The following is a 17,315-nucleotide window of genomic DNA, read 5'->3' on the forward strand; positions in this document are numbered from 1 at the left end:
ACTCTGTTGGCCCTGCTTCAAAGAAATTCTCCTCAGAAACATAGCTAACATGAAGGGACAATTGATTTTATTGTGATAAATGCTGTAACAACCAACTGTGGAAACAGTGTTACAGGTATTTAAGGTGTTTTTATGCCTACGGTTTGTTTACTCTGGTATGGAGTTTGTGATTTTGATTCTTTTCACACAGAAAATTCAAGCAAATCCAAAAGCATCACTACAAATCACGTGAACTAAATAAATACAGAAGGAGATAAAAAATGTAGTCCTTTGACCAAATTGTCAATAAGGCAACATACCAAGTGAGCTACTGGTTAATTTTGCAGGTAGTTGCTATAGTTTGTTCATGTCTATAATACTCTGCTGCATCCCAGAATGGGCCACATAGCTGGCTACAGGAAGGCGTTTAGCTCCAACTTTCAGCATACACACAGTAGTTGGATCGGATCAAAGTCGGATCACATTTATGCCAAAAACAAACCCCACTGGAGTTTATCTGGAACTGGACTCATACCACCTTCTCCAAAGCGTCTTGTTTTGATCCACACCTGAGTGGAATTACCACATTAACATCTGCACAAACAAACTACACTAAGGGTGGGGTATACTGGTGCTGAATAAAAGTTGTGCAGTTCTAAATGTAAAACGTTCACGCTGGCTAAAGTACCCTTAAAGAGGATACTTGTGGAAATGCTGCTGGGTTTGGTCACTTTCACTAACAACATCAAGTCATTATTAAAGTAGTGCTACGACTCTCTGACCTTACTTTTTGCCATTGCTGTGCAAACACAGCAATGGTGTAAACACTGTACTGCCTGTTCATACTGGCACGCCTACTCAGTGTAGATGAAGGGTTATTTGAAATGCATTTACAGGCTTACTAGTACTACTTACTACTTAATTTTTAAAAAAAAATTAAGCCTTGTCTGGATGAAGATGGTTTGCTATTTAAAACCATGTTTTTAAATGATTACATTTAATTTCAACAATACACATAAAGATAATGAGGGGAAAAATACCCTCTTTAGTTGATTACTTGATTGTCATTTCAAGTATAAAATTGTGTCTCTTTTGAAAGGGAATAAAAAGAGAAGATGTAATTGGCCTCAATCATAGCCGACCACTAATGCAATGCCATTTAATATGTAATGTAATAAAGGATCCGGCCTAATCTCACTCAGTGCTCATGCCTCTGGCTATGCAAACACTAAATGTTCCAGCATGCCCTCAGCAATGCTCTGTTTACTTTTTCAGCTTTGACTCAGAAAAAAAAGTTGTAAATTGTTGGTGTGATGGTATGTTGGTGGTGAGTAAGTGTCCTGATAATCTCAGGAAGTAACATTTTGAAATGAGACGCTGTTGAATCGACTGTAAATGAAATGGTGAATGCAGAAGTGTACACTGTAGAGGTGGAACAGTTTATTGAGGGTCACCACTTCTTGATTTTTTTTAGCTGTACTTAACAAACGGATTAGGGAAAAGTGGTTCATCAACTCACAGATTATTACTAAGGGATCTACATGCTCAGCAAAGCTGGTTGTGTCATTTAAACGATGTTCAATTGGTACCCAAATGGGGCCCAAAGTGGGACAATAAAATATCCCCCCAACTCTTGATACTAGGCAGGATGGATCCATGATTTCATGCCTCAGTTTCCTGCTCTTAAACTGACAGGAAGTGGCACCCGGAGTGGTCTTCTGCTGTTGTACATTCAGAGATGCTCTTCTGCATACCTGGCTTGTAACGAGTGTTTGTGTGAGTTACTGTTGCTTTCTTTATCAGCTAGAAGCAGTCCAGCTGATAAGAAGCCAGACGTCTGGCATCAACAAGGCATTTTCACTCAGAGAACTGCATGCTCATTGGTTAGTTTCTCTTTTTTAGACCATTCTTTGTAAACACTATAGATGGCTGTATGGGAAATTGCCAATAGATCAGCAGTTTCACCGTGCCGATTTGAATATGGCAGGGTTACTGCACTCTAATTCTTGGTCGGTGAGTGCATGTCAGGTGTAGATGATGGTCTTGCAGTGTATTGCCAAATCCCTCATTGCTATGGTATTGTATCATACTATGAGGGATTGTGTGATTCCAACCCCTAATACAAGTCTTTTATACCTTACTCATTGCATCTGTCTCTGGACATGATGCACACTTCAGTAAAGATGAAGGAATGTCTTCTTTCCCTTTTCTTTGTATATAAAGGGCCCGTCAGGGGCCTGAGTCATGAAGGAAAGGTACGAGCCTGGGAGTGTGTATTATGCATCACCACTGTTACCGTCATGTAAATTTGTGGGGTAGCTGTTAGGTATATACCTAAGTGTGAGCTTTCTAATTAAATACAGAACTAAACTTAGTGAGGGCATGACTGGGATACAAATGGTTTGCTTATTGTTTATACGCATACTGTTTGGATGATTATGGTGGTAATGTGTTACAGAGCCTGTGGGATACAGTGATTATGCGACGCAAAACAGAGAACGGCTGAAGGATACAATACAAAAAACTAAAGATTTAGTTTGCAGTGACAAATGACTAATTTGTTAAATTTGCAAAGATAAACTGTGACGCGCCGCTGTGGACTGAAGCAAGCCGATGTTTGCTTGAGCCGTTTGGCGATTTCATTCCAGTAGTTATTGTTTTTTGATATCCCTCTGAGAAGCTGTGAGATATTTATTTTGTCACCATATTCAGTGTTGTTTGCTCATAAGTCTCTCAATGACAGCTGTGATAATACTGTGACAGTCTGACAATGATTACACTCAAAAGTGGCTGAAAAAAACATTCTTGGGGAATTGTCTCTTATCTCAGAGAACAAACAACTTTGAACATGGATTTTAGTTTGTAGTTTGATGGATATGTATATGGCAGAATTCACTTTACATTGACTGTTTTACTTATGTATATCAACTATCGACAGTCTCTTGATTGCTAGACAGTGTTGTAATACAGAGTGGCTCTTGTTTTCATATTTCTCAGTCTGATTGTTGCCTTGTGCAGGCTAGATAGCATAAATGGCACTTGTATTAATCATACACAGATAAGGATTCACTTCCTCTCCAAGACAGAATTTGTAATGACCACAAGCAGATGGTTTGGTTTGGGAATGAAAAACAGAGAGGATGTTCGCACATACTGGTGTTATATGCTCTCTTGGCCCCAAGACAGCACATAAAAGCAGTACCAATTATGATATACTTGAAAGTTCAAATCAAATGATTTTCTCTGAGGCTAATGCACAATGGTTATACTGCAGAGCCCTGACAGTAATGGTTTATGGAGAAAAGATCTTGCAACTTATACGCACCAATGACTAGATGAGCCAAAATGCTGCAAAATAAACACGAATTTAAGGTGGTTTTGAAGTATGCAGTTGTCACATTTAGTGTGTAGATTGTCGTGCAGAGGACCCGAGCACAGAACGCTGCAGGCAGAGCATTAAAGGAAATGTAAAACTTTATTGTGGATTATCAGAGTCCTAAACTACAAAACTGTGGACTGTAATTCAAGAAAGTACCAGGAAACACCTGAGCAAGCGAAGGACAGCTCACACGGAGAGTCACTCAACAGGACAAAGGACATAAGGAGGACTAGAGTGTATATAAACACAAGGACTGTTAGGGATAAGGGACAGGTACACACAGTCAGGGCAATCATGGGAGTCAGACACTAAGCAACATTCAAGGCAAGACAATACAGAAAACATATGCCAAATGAAACCCAGACAAGGCAAAGACACATAACTAAATGTGGACGTAAGAAGACTTGGACTAAACAAGAGGACAGATACAAGGAAACACTAGAGGACAAAGTCATAAACTTAGAAAAACAAGACAACTACACTCATGAAAATTAACAAGCTCAAAAGAGAAATTGAAATTCAACAACTAAACATTATAACAGTAATTCATCTTAACGGGCATCCAGACTCCATAAACACTAAACAGTAACCAGAATAACCAGGAAGTCGTGCTCAAGATACTGGAAATATAATAGAAAAACCAGGAGACTATAAAGAGCAGCGCTCAAGCAATACAAAACAACTGGCAATCACTGAGAACGTGATCCAAAACACCGAATCCTAACAGAGAAAATGAATACCAAGAAAACCACGAGATGACAACAGGAATCAAAAACATCTGTAACATCACAAGAAATCAAAACAAGAATCGACTGTTTAACAAAACTCAGACTTGAATATATTCACTCAGATAAGATAGACAAGTACCTGAGATCAAGGCAGCAGTAAATTATTGCATCATCATTATTATTATTATTATAAGTAAGGTTATTGTTGTTAATTAATTAGGTTTTATTTAACTGGTTGTCAGCACTTGAGAGGCTTTGGTGCGCATATTTTATTGAGACTGTTCTAATGTGTTGTTCAGTTATTGTAGTAGTAACAAAAAAAACAGTAAAAAAATGTGGTAAAACTTAACATTTAGAATTATTAAAAATTATGTTGAAACAAGCAAATCTAGTCAGCTGAATAAAGACAAGAATTAATAATGAATTTAAAAGAAAAAGTAACAAATTGCAATAGCTTTCTTTATATGTAAGTCTGACAGCTAGCTCATGAAAATTCAAATATATTCTTTATTATTTATTGCAAATTGAGAATGAGTAGTCTGTAATAATAATAATGATAATAATTATGATAATAATAATGATAAAAGCTATTTATATGGAAACAAACTGATCCTTGAATTAGTGCTCCATGGCAATTTCCCCCGACTGTACACGTTGCAGACCATGAAGATTTGATACTGGAAATAAATACTTGTTTCACTGTAAAGAGGATCTGAAAGCTGGTCTGATCGACACTTTTTCTCTGAGAAAGCCTCGTGTCAGAGTTGAAGTTGTTTTTTGTGTTGTTAAATTTGCCTGTGAGTTCCTGCTCTGACTTGTCAAAATGCTTGCAAACTTTCATCAGGCCTTCCAAGATGACCTGAAATAAATCTTAACCTGCAATATGTGATATCTTCTTAATCTTCTCGGAAAGATTTCATGCTTCCGAAGTTAGAAATGTAGCTCTGTCAGTCTAAGCCACGCGTTCGGAGCGAGTTTCTTACAGCGTCAGCGGTGCAAATATCTGGATTTGTTTCTCTTATCGAATCGCCCGTTGAATATGAAAACGTTTTACTCGGGTTGCTTCGGTCTTGGACGACTGGTGTTTCTGTATTGAGTGATGGCTGTTAGAAAATGTCAAATGTCAGGTGTTAAGTTGTGAAACAAGGTTTTTTTCCCCTCAAGTAGGTGTTATTCAACGGAAGTTTCACTGGACGTTCAATCCTTCATGCCCTCAGGCGCACTGTAAACACAACTGGCTGCGAATCGTCGACTCAGACAGAAAGGAAGTCATTTTTTACTCCATAAATATCTGCAGCCATAATACCTGGCTGCAAAGCCAAATTGCTCTGCTGCGATACTAATGCATTCACCACATTAAAGAAGTGAATAAATGTAATTTTCATAGACTGTATATGTGGTATTTTTTACAGAGTGCGAATGGAAACCTCTGGCTTTTTATGGACAGAGAGAATCTCTTGCTTCCTCTTATCCCTGTTTTGGATGTCATTCTGCTAGGCATTTAAGAGATGGAGCCATTTTTTGATGAGAGCAGAATCTGATATTATCTCTATTAACTCAAGGATTATACTCATTTAACTCACATTAGTGATGTAAAAAAGGTGACATCTCAGGCTTGTAAAATCGTATTAACACATTTCTGTGGTTGGAGGGGCACATTAAAATGGGTAATTTTGCTTCAAATGAAGTCTGTGTGCAGTAGCATCACACAGTATGGCTCTTCATTTCTTTTCCCAATACCTTTTAGCTATTAGCTTTAATGCCTGAAATGAGGGCTTACGTGTTCAGGCGCATCACACTGAAATGCGTTCGGAGCTTTTTCTGATGTTTACCGCACCGCCATCCAGAGGGGGAAAGGAAAGGATAGAATTTTGACTGTTCATAAACACGTAACTGCTGCTTTGGAGAACATAAAGTCAACTGATTTGAAATTCAGAGGTGTGTTTAATGGTCAGGGATGCCACTGAGCTTTGAGGTTCAGATGGGAGGAGATCGATACAGAGTTGCTCGGAGGCAGTTTATGTCCAAACAACAGTGATGAGGGGTGAACAGAGATGGTTATTGGATTTTCTGATGCATTTTAATCTGTAGATATTGTGCCAGACTGGTACTTGGTAGTTTGTGAATGCTGGTATTTCACTCTGGTTTTGGTTTGTAACTTTTTAGTGCACACAAGTTCAGGGAAGATATTTCTACCAGTACAACCAGGACAGGAATGCTACCCACTTACACTACATGTTGATGCAGAACTGCATTGACATGCAGGTTGTGATTTTCATTTGAGTCAACAGAGACCTGCTGATGATAAAAACATGTTCCCAGGGAGGTTGACATATATGAGTTTATGTAGAAGTGTCTCATAAATATTACATTAGCTGGTAAATAAAGCCTATAAGTACACTTCCTGTTAGGCAGGAATATGCAGTGTTTTAATACATGTATTTGCCACACTATACTTCTGTGTGTTTTTTTGCAGTGAATTTACCCATTTGTAACCATTGGATGGCAGTATTGACTTTTAAAATCCTGAACGTAAAGGAAACACATCTTACTGCGTCATTATAACCTCATAATGCCAAGAACATGGAAGCTTCTGCTGAAAGATTACAAGTGAATATCTGCTGTTAAGTGATGAAGCATGACTCACTGCGCTGCTGTGGCTATAGCTCATTTAAGAGACGAAGGATTAGGAAAATCTTATCAGTTATTTTCTGAAATTGAAAGAGTTTGTAAGAAATTTTAAAACCGTAACGTCAGTGAAGATAATGTTGATATTTCAAGGCCACCCAAGGTGGAGGGAGGTTTTCTTGTTGGATTATTATTGTTGACGTTTGGACAACACTGGTTTTTACATAAGAGAATTAATTTAAACTCAGTAATCAGAAGGCACTGGCTCGTTTTTTGTCATGATTTCTAGTTGTTTTTTCCCCTTGTTTATTCATCAGCAATTTTTAGCCTGTGAAGCATGGTAAAAGCTGACAGTGGCTGCACCAAACTACAGCCTCATTGAGCACTTTCTCGCTTTCTCAAACTAAACCCTTTATTAATCGTCCCTGCATAACAATAAGAGCAATTTGTTCTCGATAGTTTGGATGTAATGATGAAGAACTAAATATCTTATTAAATGCAAGCAGAATGGGGGAAGAAATACAGTGCACTATTAAAAAGAACTGCATTATTATCATTTCTAATATTTATAACGTTTAATTTCTTCAGCTAAGTGATTCTTCTTCTGATTGTTCTGACCCACCTGGATTACTTTGATGAGAATCGTTTCATAATTTTTTGTAAAGTTGTCACATAGTAATTAGTATTCTGCGTTTCAGCGTTTGTTTTCGGAACCTTTTTGATTAATGACTACCTCGCTGAAATTGTATTAAAACGATCTATCATAAGAACATCAGGCAAAAAATTCTCTTTTATTTTTGTTCATTTTACAAAAGCAGGAAAAAAACCACCAGCGTGTATTATGTTATTGTGAGGATAATAATTAGTCGTTGCTTTATCGCTCACCTTTTCGGAGTTTGTTTCATGTTTGTGTTTTTGCTCTTTCTCATCAGGATGTTCTGAACAACCTGGGTTCCTCGGAGCTGGATGAAGACGACCTCATGTTAGATCTGGATCTCTCCGATGATCAGCGACACCGACATGGTAACGTTTTTTCTGCTGTTTCCGCCATAATAAACATTTGCATATTTTGCGGTGACATTGTAGGAAATCGGTGAGAGAATTCTGCAACCATTTTTAATCTTTTTAACCAGTTCTTAGCAGATTTCACTGATGATTCTGTACATGCAAAGTTCATTTAGATAATACTTCAAAATAGCTTTTCAAGATGCCTCCTATGCAGCGGGACTTGTTTCTAGAAGAACTCTGTGTAGGGGAGTTAATGGACATGTGACTGGATGATGAACAATTGCATCATAAGTTAAAACCCTGAGATATCTTTTGGAATTAAACAAGTTCTTTTACTCTTTATGATTCATGATTTGCACTCCCATTTACTACAATGACAAAAGACTTCATTGCGACTTTTACACTTTGGTAATCCATCCAGTCTGGGGGGCCAGATTGGACCCTCTTTGAGGACAGTTCTGACCCCCCAGACTCATGTTTGTAGGTTACATTACTCATGTCCTTTATATCTGTATCTCTTTTAATTAAAGGGAATATCTCCTCTCTCACCTTCCTCTCTGGTGTCACAGTCGCTCCCCTGTCTGGTTTTGCTTCAATCTTTGCCTCTCTTTTTCCTTTATTAGTACACTTCTCCCTCATCACCTTAAAGCATGAAACCAGTGTTCTCCCTGCTTCTTTCAACACGTGCTGGGACTTTGATGCGGCTGCCTCATTTACACCAATTCATCTCCTTTGTTGTTCTGGCATTTCCATCACACTTCTCCTGACATGCGTCACAGTTGAAAAGTGTCTGTCGGAGGAAAATCGTTGCTCGTGCCCTGCCACGGTAGAGCATAGGAGTGCCAAACACCCTGAACCCCAGCTTCCTCTCATACAACACATAAGAATAGTATTGCGCTGAAAAAGTGCAGTGTAACCACCAAACATACAAATCTGTTAAGAGAAACTCTGTGTGTGCTCATGTATTGGCTTTTATTGCATCCATGTCTTAAAAATGGGATTTTTCTGTTATGAGTCAATGTTACAGTGAAATCGTTAGCTTTTAACCAGCAGTGCTGTTTTTTTGCGCAGACATAACTGAGCAAAATCGAAAGCTCTTGCAGTTACTGTCTGTACTGATTATATTTCTGACCTGTGCTTGCAAAGGTTTAGTTCGTATTAATATGCGTCAAACCAGACAGATATACATAGTTGATGTGTGGTAGAGTGCAACACACGAAGAAAATGACTCAACGAGGTAAACATGAGCTTGTGATCATACTCCATTTCTGTGCTTCATGTTGCTCAGACACAGGGACTACAACAATGCAGCGACGGGGTGCGTTTATGTCAGCTCGACTAGCTTTGTCTCTTATCAACAGATCTATCGGTGAAATTATATGTTAATGTGAGGTTGGATTCATCTATTTCTAGGCCATATTTAAGTCCCAGATGGGCTCCTAGAATATTGCAGTTGCAGTCAAATAAAGTAAAATGCTCAGCAGCACTGAGAAGTAAAGAATACAATGGAAGCTTCAGCGCTAATAAACAGAATTTCCTATGCTTATGGGGTTTGAAGAGCATTGGGAGGCTGGGTGGTTCACTCACACAGCCAGTCAAAACACACACACACACACACACACACACACACACACACACACACACACACACACACACACACACACTGGAAAGATCTCTACAGGCACTGGCTGATGCAGAGCTAAGGGAGGCACCATCATTAATATACACACTAGCACACAAGCGTGCATGCTTAGTCATTAGACCTAATGGTTTGCAGACTGTAGCATGAAATTAAAGGTTTGATGAATTGTTCTCATAAAGTCAAGGGACTAAGACTCTGTGCTGGCATTAGAAGAGTAAGGTTCTTCCACAAACTCAAATTACAGGAACTCATTTAAACACACCGTAACAGACATTCACGCAGAATACACAATACAGACACGCGCAGATCCATGCACAGGTTCATATAAAGATGTATATGATGTATACGTACACAATTTGATGCACACCCATCTCACAATCCCTTACGCCCACGCACTCATCGGTACTCCTCATTTTGACCTCTCTCAGGTGGCTTGTTGAAGCCGTTATTAAAAAGCAAGCAGTTTCACAGCAATTTATGGCCCACAGGGCTCTGCGTTCTCACTCCTATGGTGACTCATGCCCTGTGGAATCACACAGGGACAGTGTGAGAGACAGAGACCTTTGCAAAGACATAAAGAAATACCAAATCTTGGCTTTATATCCAACTTTTATTTCACTGTCTTTTATATTGGCCTGTTAAATGTGCCATTGAATATTTAGGCATAATTGTAAAGAAACACAAAAAACAACAACTGATGGTATGATGATCCCAACGGATCACTACTGAATTTTAATAACCTCTTTGATCCAAGTTTTATAGCTCTAATTCATCTCAAAAGAAGATTTAAACAGAGAGCTGTGAATTCTTCTTAGGCTAACATATGTTGTCAGTCAGATTGTCACCTGGGGTTAGAGAAAACAACTTCAATTCATTACATGTCTGTTTGGTTGTGTGCACAGTGTCCAGAGAAGACTCCAGCCAGTCTCTAGCTTCCTGTCTGAACCTGCTGCCCTCACCTTTGGACCCATCTGGAGATCGCGTTTTGGGAAAAGAAAATATTCAGAGGTAATAAATACGTGTTTTTATTGTAGTGCTTTTCTGTGCTTTGTGTTATACATGTGTTTATAGGGACTGTCTTAAAAATTCTTAAGTCCATTTAGTGTAATTTTATAAAGAGCAGAGTTGTTTGGCTTCTTAAAAAAAGGGAAAACAGCAGCTAGTTTTTAAAACACATGGGCCACTTTATTAGGTATACCCATTCTTTTACTCGTTAACAGAAATATCTAATTAGTCAATCACATGGCAGCAACTCAATATACTTAAGCATGTAGGCATCCAGACCTGTTGGAAGTTCAAAAACAGCATCAGAATGGGGAAGAAAGGTGACTTTGAATGTGACATGGTTGTTGGGCTGGTCTGAGTATTTCAACAACTTAGATTTGACCATATCTGAGATTTACAGAAAATGGTCCAACAAAGACAAAATATCCAATGAATGGGAGTTTTCTGGGTGAAAATGACTTGCTGATGCCAGAGGAGAAAGGCCAGACTGCTTCAAGTTGATAGCAAGTCAACAGTAAGTTAAACAATCACGTGTGTCAACCAAAGTGTGCAGAAGAGCATCTCTGAGTGCACAGCCCTGAAGCACATGGGCTGCAGTGGCAGAAGATCAGTCAGCTAAGAACAGGAAGCTGAGGCTACATTGTACACACGCTCAACAAAATTGGACAATAGAAGATCCAACCAGTGTTGCCTGGTCTAAAGAGTCTTGAGTTCTGCTGCTAATTGGATGCTAGGTTCAAAATTTGGTGTAAACAACATGAAAACATGAATCCATCCTGCTCACTATCAACGATTTAGGCTGATGGTGATGATGTAATGATGTTGGGGCCCCGTTGTACCAGTTGAGCACCATTTAAACTCCAAAGCCTTCCTTGCTGACCATGTCCCTTTATGACCACAGTGTAGCTATCTTCTGATGGGTACTTTAAGTAACATAACAAAGATTACATCATTTCAAACTCTTGTTCCTTTAACAATGGATTCATCAGACTCAAACGGCCTCCACAGTCAACTCATTCCAAATAATGGACCAAAATATCTGAGGAGTGTTTCTATTACCTTGTTGAATCTGTGCCATGAAGAATTAAGGCAGTTCTGAAGGCAAAAGGGTGTCCAACAAAGGGATGGCAAGGTGTAACCAATGAAGTGGCCAGTGAGTGTATTATTACCCTGAACAATGCACGCTGAAGTAAGGTGAGGACACTTTTGAAATAAAAAATAATACCACAGTGTTACTGTTTTGCAACGACCTGTAAGTGCAGTACACAAAAGTAAAAATATGCCCAAATCATCAGTGAGTGAGTCAAGTTATTGGAGGTGAACTTGCACACAGTTTTTTAAAGGTATTTGGAAGGTAGGGTGTTCCCAGCACCTTAGAGAACTTGTCAAAATTCTCTTTCTCACTTTCTGTTAACATGTCTGTTAATGAAATCCCAGTCTCACTTGGATGTTTTTTAAACCAGGACTATATCGGACTGGGATAATAGAACCAGAATCACATAAAAAATGTCGCCATGCACAGTGTGTGTGTGTGGGCGTGTTTTTTTCATTTTACCTTATAAAATCCATGTTAGAAGAGAGCGAGAAAGCTGGGCGGTTACTGTCTATTCTGGGACTTGCTGATGTTGAATGTTCTGTGTAAATGCATGCAAACATGTTTTATATCTTTTCCTCTCTTAGAGATGAGACAGCAAGAAGGAATATAAATAAATTAATTCTGATTGAATAAATATGCAAGCTGTCCTCCTCTCCTCTGTCCCTTTGTAGCCAGCGACTGAAACAAAACACTTAAGAGTTTCTGTTTACACATGTGCTCCACTGCCAAGGACAGTTCAAAATCAGATTAGATTTGCTCACTTGTTGCTTCTTTTTGCCCAGAACCAGGACAAGTCTTACTGGACGCACACAAACCTGCATGCAAAGCCATTTGTCTGCATAAAGATACACAAGCACAAACACACACAGTGCAGCTTTTCAGATGGGGCTTATTTGGGTTTTATGGAGCCAACTGAGTAATAAAGGGGTTGTAGCACCATTGGCTAGATAAAGATGATTATTGCTTTACCTTTCAGTATTGCTTTCTTCACTCACTAGTTGAATTTATCTCTGCTGGAACCCACAGAGTAATTGTGTCTGTCTAAATGTGTTTTTCCTTGAATAAACTAGCTCTGATCTTCTGTTTGTGGAGACAGTGCAGATCAACTTGTGTGAGTGGTTTTAAAGTAGAGGTTGACAGATTTATACTATACCATTGAGTCACTGGACTTAACCGGGGCCTCTTTTTTTTTTTTTATCACGCTTCTAACGCTTCTCTTTGAAAGTTTCAATGAATAGAGAGACATTCTGTGTCTAGACAGTGTCAGTGAATCATGCAAGTCGGGAGTCAACCTTTTCAAATCATCCAAGGTTTTTGTCAGACTCATTGGTTGTTTCATTTATAGTGAAGTCTCACTTATCATTGAAAAGCAGTGGAGGAGCTTTCATATCAGACGCACACATAGAGACACGCTCAAAAATATTTACATTATTGCCTTCTGTGTACAAGGTCATGGCAAAAATAACATTCTGCTGAAACCTTCTTTGGCTTGATTGAGCTTGTCTGAACTGAGCCAGCGATGTTTAGCCTGGAAATGTCAAAACTTGAGGAACTGGTTCGATCCCTCTTGATCAAAACAGTGACATGACTTGGTGTTTTGACAGGATCCCTTTAGCAGAGAAAGCAGATGAATGAACCAAAGCATGAATAGATGAATACGCTGGTGCTTTTAGCTAAAAATGTAAGGTCTCAGTCACACAAGCCTAGAGATCAATCCGTGAACCCTGGGTAACTAACAGTTGTAAGGGAAAATGTGTTTCACCAGACTGGTTGCCAATTTAGTTGACACAATGCATGGAAGATGCCAACTTATCAGCAGACATTCACCATTTAATCTCCACGCCGTAGTGAAACTTTAAAATGGTAAATGGCCTGTATTTGTATAGCGCTTAACACGTTCAGTCATCCACCCATTCACACACGTGATGGTAAGCTACATTGTAGCCACAGCCACCCTGGGTCGCACTGACAGAGGCGAGGCTGCCGGACACTAGCGCCACCGGGCCCTCTGACCACCACTAGGCAACGGGTGAAGTGTCTTGCCCAAGTACGCAACAACAGAGACTGTCTGAGCCGGGGCTCGAACCGGCAACCTTCCGATTACAAGATGCCCTGCCAACTCTTGAGCCACAATCGCACATCGCCATTTCTAAAGGTTCAGCTTTGAAGGTGAATATTCTCAGTTTTCTGTTTGTGTTGCACTCTTTACAGCAATGACTGTAGAAAACATGGACGATGCGACAGCGCCTCCACCCATTGTGCAAAAATGAAGCCAAAATATCCAGCTTGTGGAGGCTGCCATCTTGCATTGTTGGAGCCAGAGTCTGCGCAGTAGTGACTTGAGGTGGAGGTGTAAAGCTAGTTAGCGATGCTACACACCTGTTACTTTAATAGTCTGTATTATTGAAGGATTCAGCACTGCTTAGGTTTTGTTTCAATTTTTAGACAGTGATGAGATCAGCTGCACACTCCACAGAGGCTACAGTCCTGTAGAAAGTTATATATTTAAAAATATATGATCCTCTCTGGTTACTCTGGTATGAATAACTCTGTATCACTTTATGGTAAATGACACACTATCTGCAAAAAACTGAAAGAATTCCAGATGACAAGTTTGCAGTTAAACATCCAAGTGGCGACCTTTGACCTTCATCAGGTTTTATTTAATTGTGTCAGAGAAAATCAAATGTGCTCTTCATGCAGCTGAGTACATAAAGTATTTAAAACGGAAGCTGTACAGGTCTGAGATGAGCAGCTTTGTAAAACACCAAACTGAGGTCCTGTTAATGCTGATATATACTGGCACTGCTGGTGATGAATCCTTTTGACTTTTTGTCTTTAACTTTATCAATAAACAGCTGCAGCCTTCACTGACAGCACATGTGGTACTTTAACCTTTGTACTGTTTTCATCAGTTAATTTTGCAGTTGACATGTGAACATGTTGGATGATCTGTCTGCTGTCACTGGGTGGTGCTGAGGTCTGAATCTGAGGGCAGCTCCTGTAATCACAAAGAGAACAGAACCATAACAAACTGAAATATAAAGTTTCTCTCAAGTCTGAAATAAAGCTGATCCTTCTCTGTCCCACACACTCAGGATCTGAAGCTCTTCTGTTACATTTTTTTCAGTTCTACAGTTTAATCCACAGTTACTGATTAATGAGGAGTTACTGAAGTACAAGCTTTTTAAAAAAATGGTGTTACCGTCTTTAAAGATGTGGCAAGAGACAGAAAACATGCTGTTGTTTGCACATATTTAATAATCAGCTCCGCACAGGAGCTGAAGTAGTGTACAACCTGTTGCTTTTACAGTATAACACTTGTAATAAAAGTACAGTAACGATAATTAGTGACTGAGCAGCCCGGAGCGTTTCTCTTGATTTCTTTAGTCAGGGTAAATTCATTCACCTGCACGGGTTAGCTAACGAACGAAAACAAGTTTCCCCGACAGCTAAGTGCTCATCTTAGCTAGCTAGGTCTCAGGACCGAGCTAAGGACGGTAGTTACGGATTAGCTTACAAACACGTTTAACTTACCGAAAAAGTGCAGCGGGGCCTCGGGTCCTTCTGTCGGTAGTCCAGTTTACTGAAGAACACCTCAGGCTGTCAGGCTAAAACAGTCGATCGTGTTTTCGTAACGTAAACGCTGGCCCTCCTCTCAGAGCCTACGCTCTATCTGCTATTCCCGAACAGAGATACGCAAGTTTCTCCGTGACTGCAGCTGCCAGTCAAAGCTGCTGTGATGACATTACATCGCAATTTAACATCTCCGTGGACATAAATCAGCGTGGTGAGAACTATTGATAACAAAAGAAAGAATCTTTGGGAAAAAATTGTTAATTTATTCTAGTCTGATCCCCGTCCCATCCGCTAACATGGAGGAGGCGGGGTTTATGACCTATACTGCAGCCAGACAACAGGGGGCGATAGAGACGTTTTGGCTTCATTTTCGAAAAGCTGTCGCGTCGTCCATGGTTTCTATAGTCATTGCTTTACAGTGAGGTGATATGGTCTGGAATTAGAGAAAAGCATCACAAAAGCTAACAGTAAACAGCTAATAGCAAACATGTATCTGAATCATGTGATTAAGGCACACATTACTTACAGATTTGGTTCCCTTGCAACACTGATGAACGCTCTGCTTCTTTTAAGTCTATCTTAGTGCTCTTAAAACATTTAGATTTCTGTCGTTTCCAAACATTTTTGTGTTTCCAGAAACAATTTCTGTTTATTTAGTCAACTTCTGTTGCTTTGTGTGTTTTTGGAGCATTTGTCTATTTGCTGGCATTTCCTTAAGTTGCAGTCCTTTGACCTTTCAGGGCCATTGTAGTTTGCAGACAAATTGATGCCTTTCGTGCAAACTATAGGTGACTGGGGCAAGGTGCTAGTTGCTAAAGAAAGCGCAAGAAGCACCATTTACCTCTTTATGACCAATTTCTTACCAGCAGCTTCCAGTAACATCCAGCAATCACTCATAGCTGGATGGAGAATATATATTTTTATTTTTGCAACCAGTGATTTTCGGATTGTTGCCGTCTGGTCTCTCCGCTATGTGACTGGGGCCTAACATCACCATGTTAACACAGCGATGTGTAGCAGCTGTTACAATAATGGTTCATATACCATGTTCTCATCTTGATTTACTTTTTTATGTTTAAATTAACTCTAAATGCAAGTCTGTTAGAAGTGGTTAGTTGTGGGAAAATAAACATTTTATCTGGTGATAGGGAATATGTTGGTACACCTCAAAGTGTTTATTCATCCTGGGTGGAGGTGTGGGTGCAGCGGGGCGTGAATATGTGTGCCAAATGTCAAGACGATCCATCCAGGACTTGCTGAGATACATATTTTATTTTGGACCAAGGTGGTAGACTAATTGACCATCAGACTGACATTTCCATCCTAGGAGTCATGCTGCTATCGTGGCTAAAAGTGTATGCAGTAATTTTACATTCAAGTCATGTTGCGTCTGAGTAATGGCTTATATGCCAACCTTTATAACAACTCGACAGTCCGCGCTGAAGTCTTGAACCTTGTACTCCAGAATGACTTAAGCCTCCAAAACTGTAGACACATTACACAATTTAACAGTGAGTGTGCTCCTGACAGCCAGACAGTGATATGATATAGTGGGATTAGAGAGAAGTGTGTGTTGAGGTAACTTCTCCACAGCAAAGGAGCAGTTCTTTTAGCTGAAGTGCAGAGAAGCAGAACAGCTTCAGTAAACACTAAAAAAGACTAGAGGAAACTGCAGGCTTGTGGACTCGACTTGTTTTGGATTCAGAGTAAATTTAGATTCTGTTTCATTTCAGAAAGCATCATTTTAAAATGCAGGAAATCAGGTGCTAGTGTCACAGTTTTAACATACTGTTTTGGCTTCGGAAACACCGGAGCTGGTTAGATAATGAAACCAGGTGTATGATTCTTAGCCTGACCAGGATGTAGGCTGCTGGCAGGTGTTAATTTCCTACAGTTTGAGTTCACCATCCTCGCTGATTTCTTCCAACAAAATATTTTCACCCAAATGTTTAAGTCTGCGAGTGAAGAACCTGAGATTGGAACTAGGGGAAGAGAGCAAAATCTGTTTGCCCAGGGCTTCCTCTCTCTCTCTCTCTCTCACACACCGTCTTTCTTTCTCTTGGAGTTGCTTTTGCTCTTTGTCTCAGGTTCCACATTCCCTCGAGGGGACATTGATTTGCTGGAGGCAAAGCAAGCTCCTTTCTGTTCACACACAACACACGCACGCACACACATGCACGCACGCATTTGTGTTTCCATCACTTCAGAGGACATTACACCAACTTACATTGAAGACTTATTGGAATGCTAACCACAGCTGTAACTTACCTA

General features: G+C 39.7%; 1 protein-coding gene and 1 long non-coding RNA gene across 5 annotated transcripts in view; one reads left to right on the forward strand and one right to left on the reverse strand.

Annotated features, from left to right (window-relative positions):
* Positions 1-17,315, forward strand: part of ccser1 (coiled-coil serine-rich protein 1) — a 138,278-nt gene that overhangs the window by 12,566 nt on the left and 108,397 nt on the right. For all 4 annotated transcript variants that reach the window (XM_004547248.5, XM_024804494.2, XM_004547250.3 and 1 more), the window contains exons 5-6: positions 7,647-7,737; positions 10,267-10,372. In XM_004547248.5, coding sequence (XP_004547305.1) covers positions 7,647-7,737; positions 10,267-10,372 — 197 coding nt within the window. The remainder of the gene's footprint in view (positions 1-7,646; positions 7,738-10,266; positions 10,373-17,315) is intronic.
* LOC143421494 (uncharacterized) lies at positions 14,079-15,330 on the reverse strand. The gene is made up of 2 exons (XR_013101162.1): positions 15,003-15,330; positions 14,079-14,466 (listed from the first exon to the last, which is right to left on the reverse strand). It is a non-coding gene; the product is annotated as an uncharacterized LOC143421494 (long non-coding RNA).

This window comes from Maylandia zebra, linkage group LG12 (assembly GCF_041146795.1).
Source record: "Maylandia zebra isolate NMK-2024a linkage group LG12, Mzebra_GT3a, whole genome shotgun sequence".
NCBI classification, from domain to species: Eukaryota; Metazoa; Chordata; class Actinopteri; order Cichliformes; family Cichlidae; genus Maylandia; species Maylandia zebra.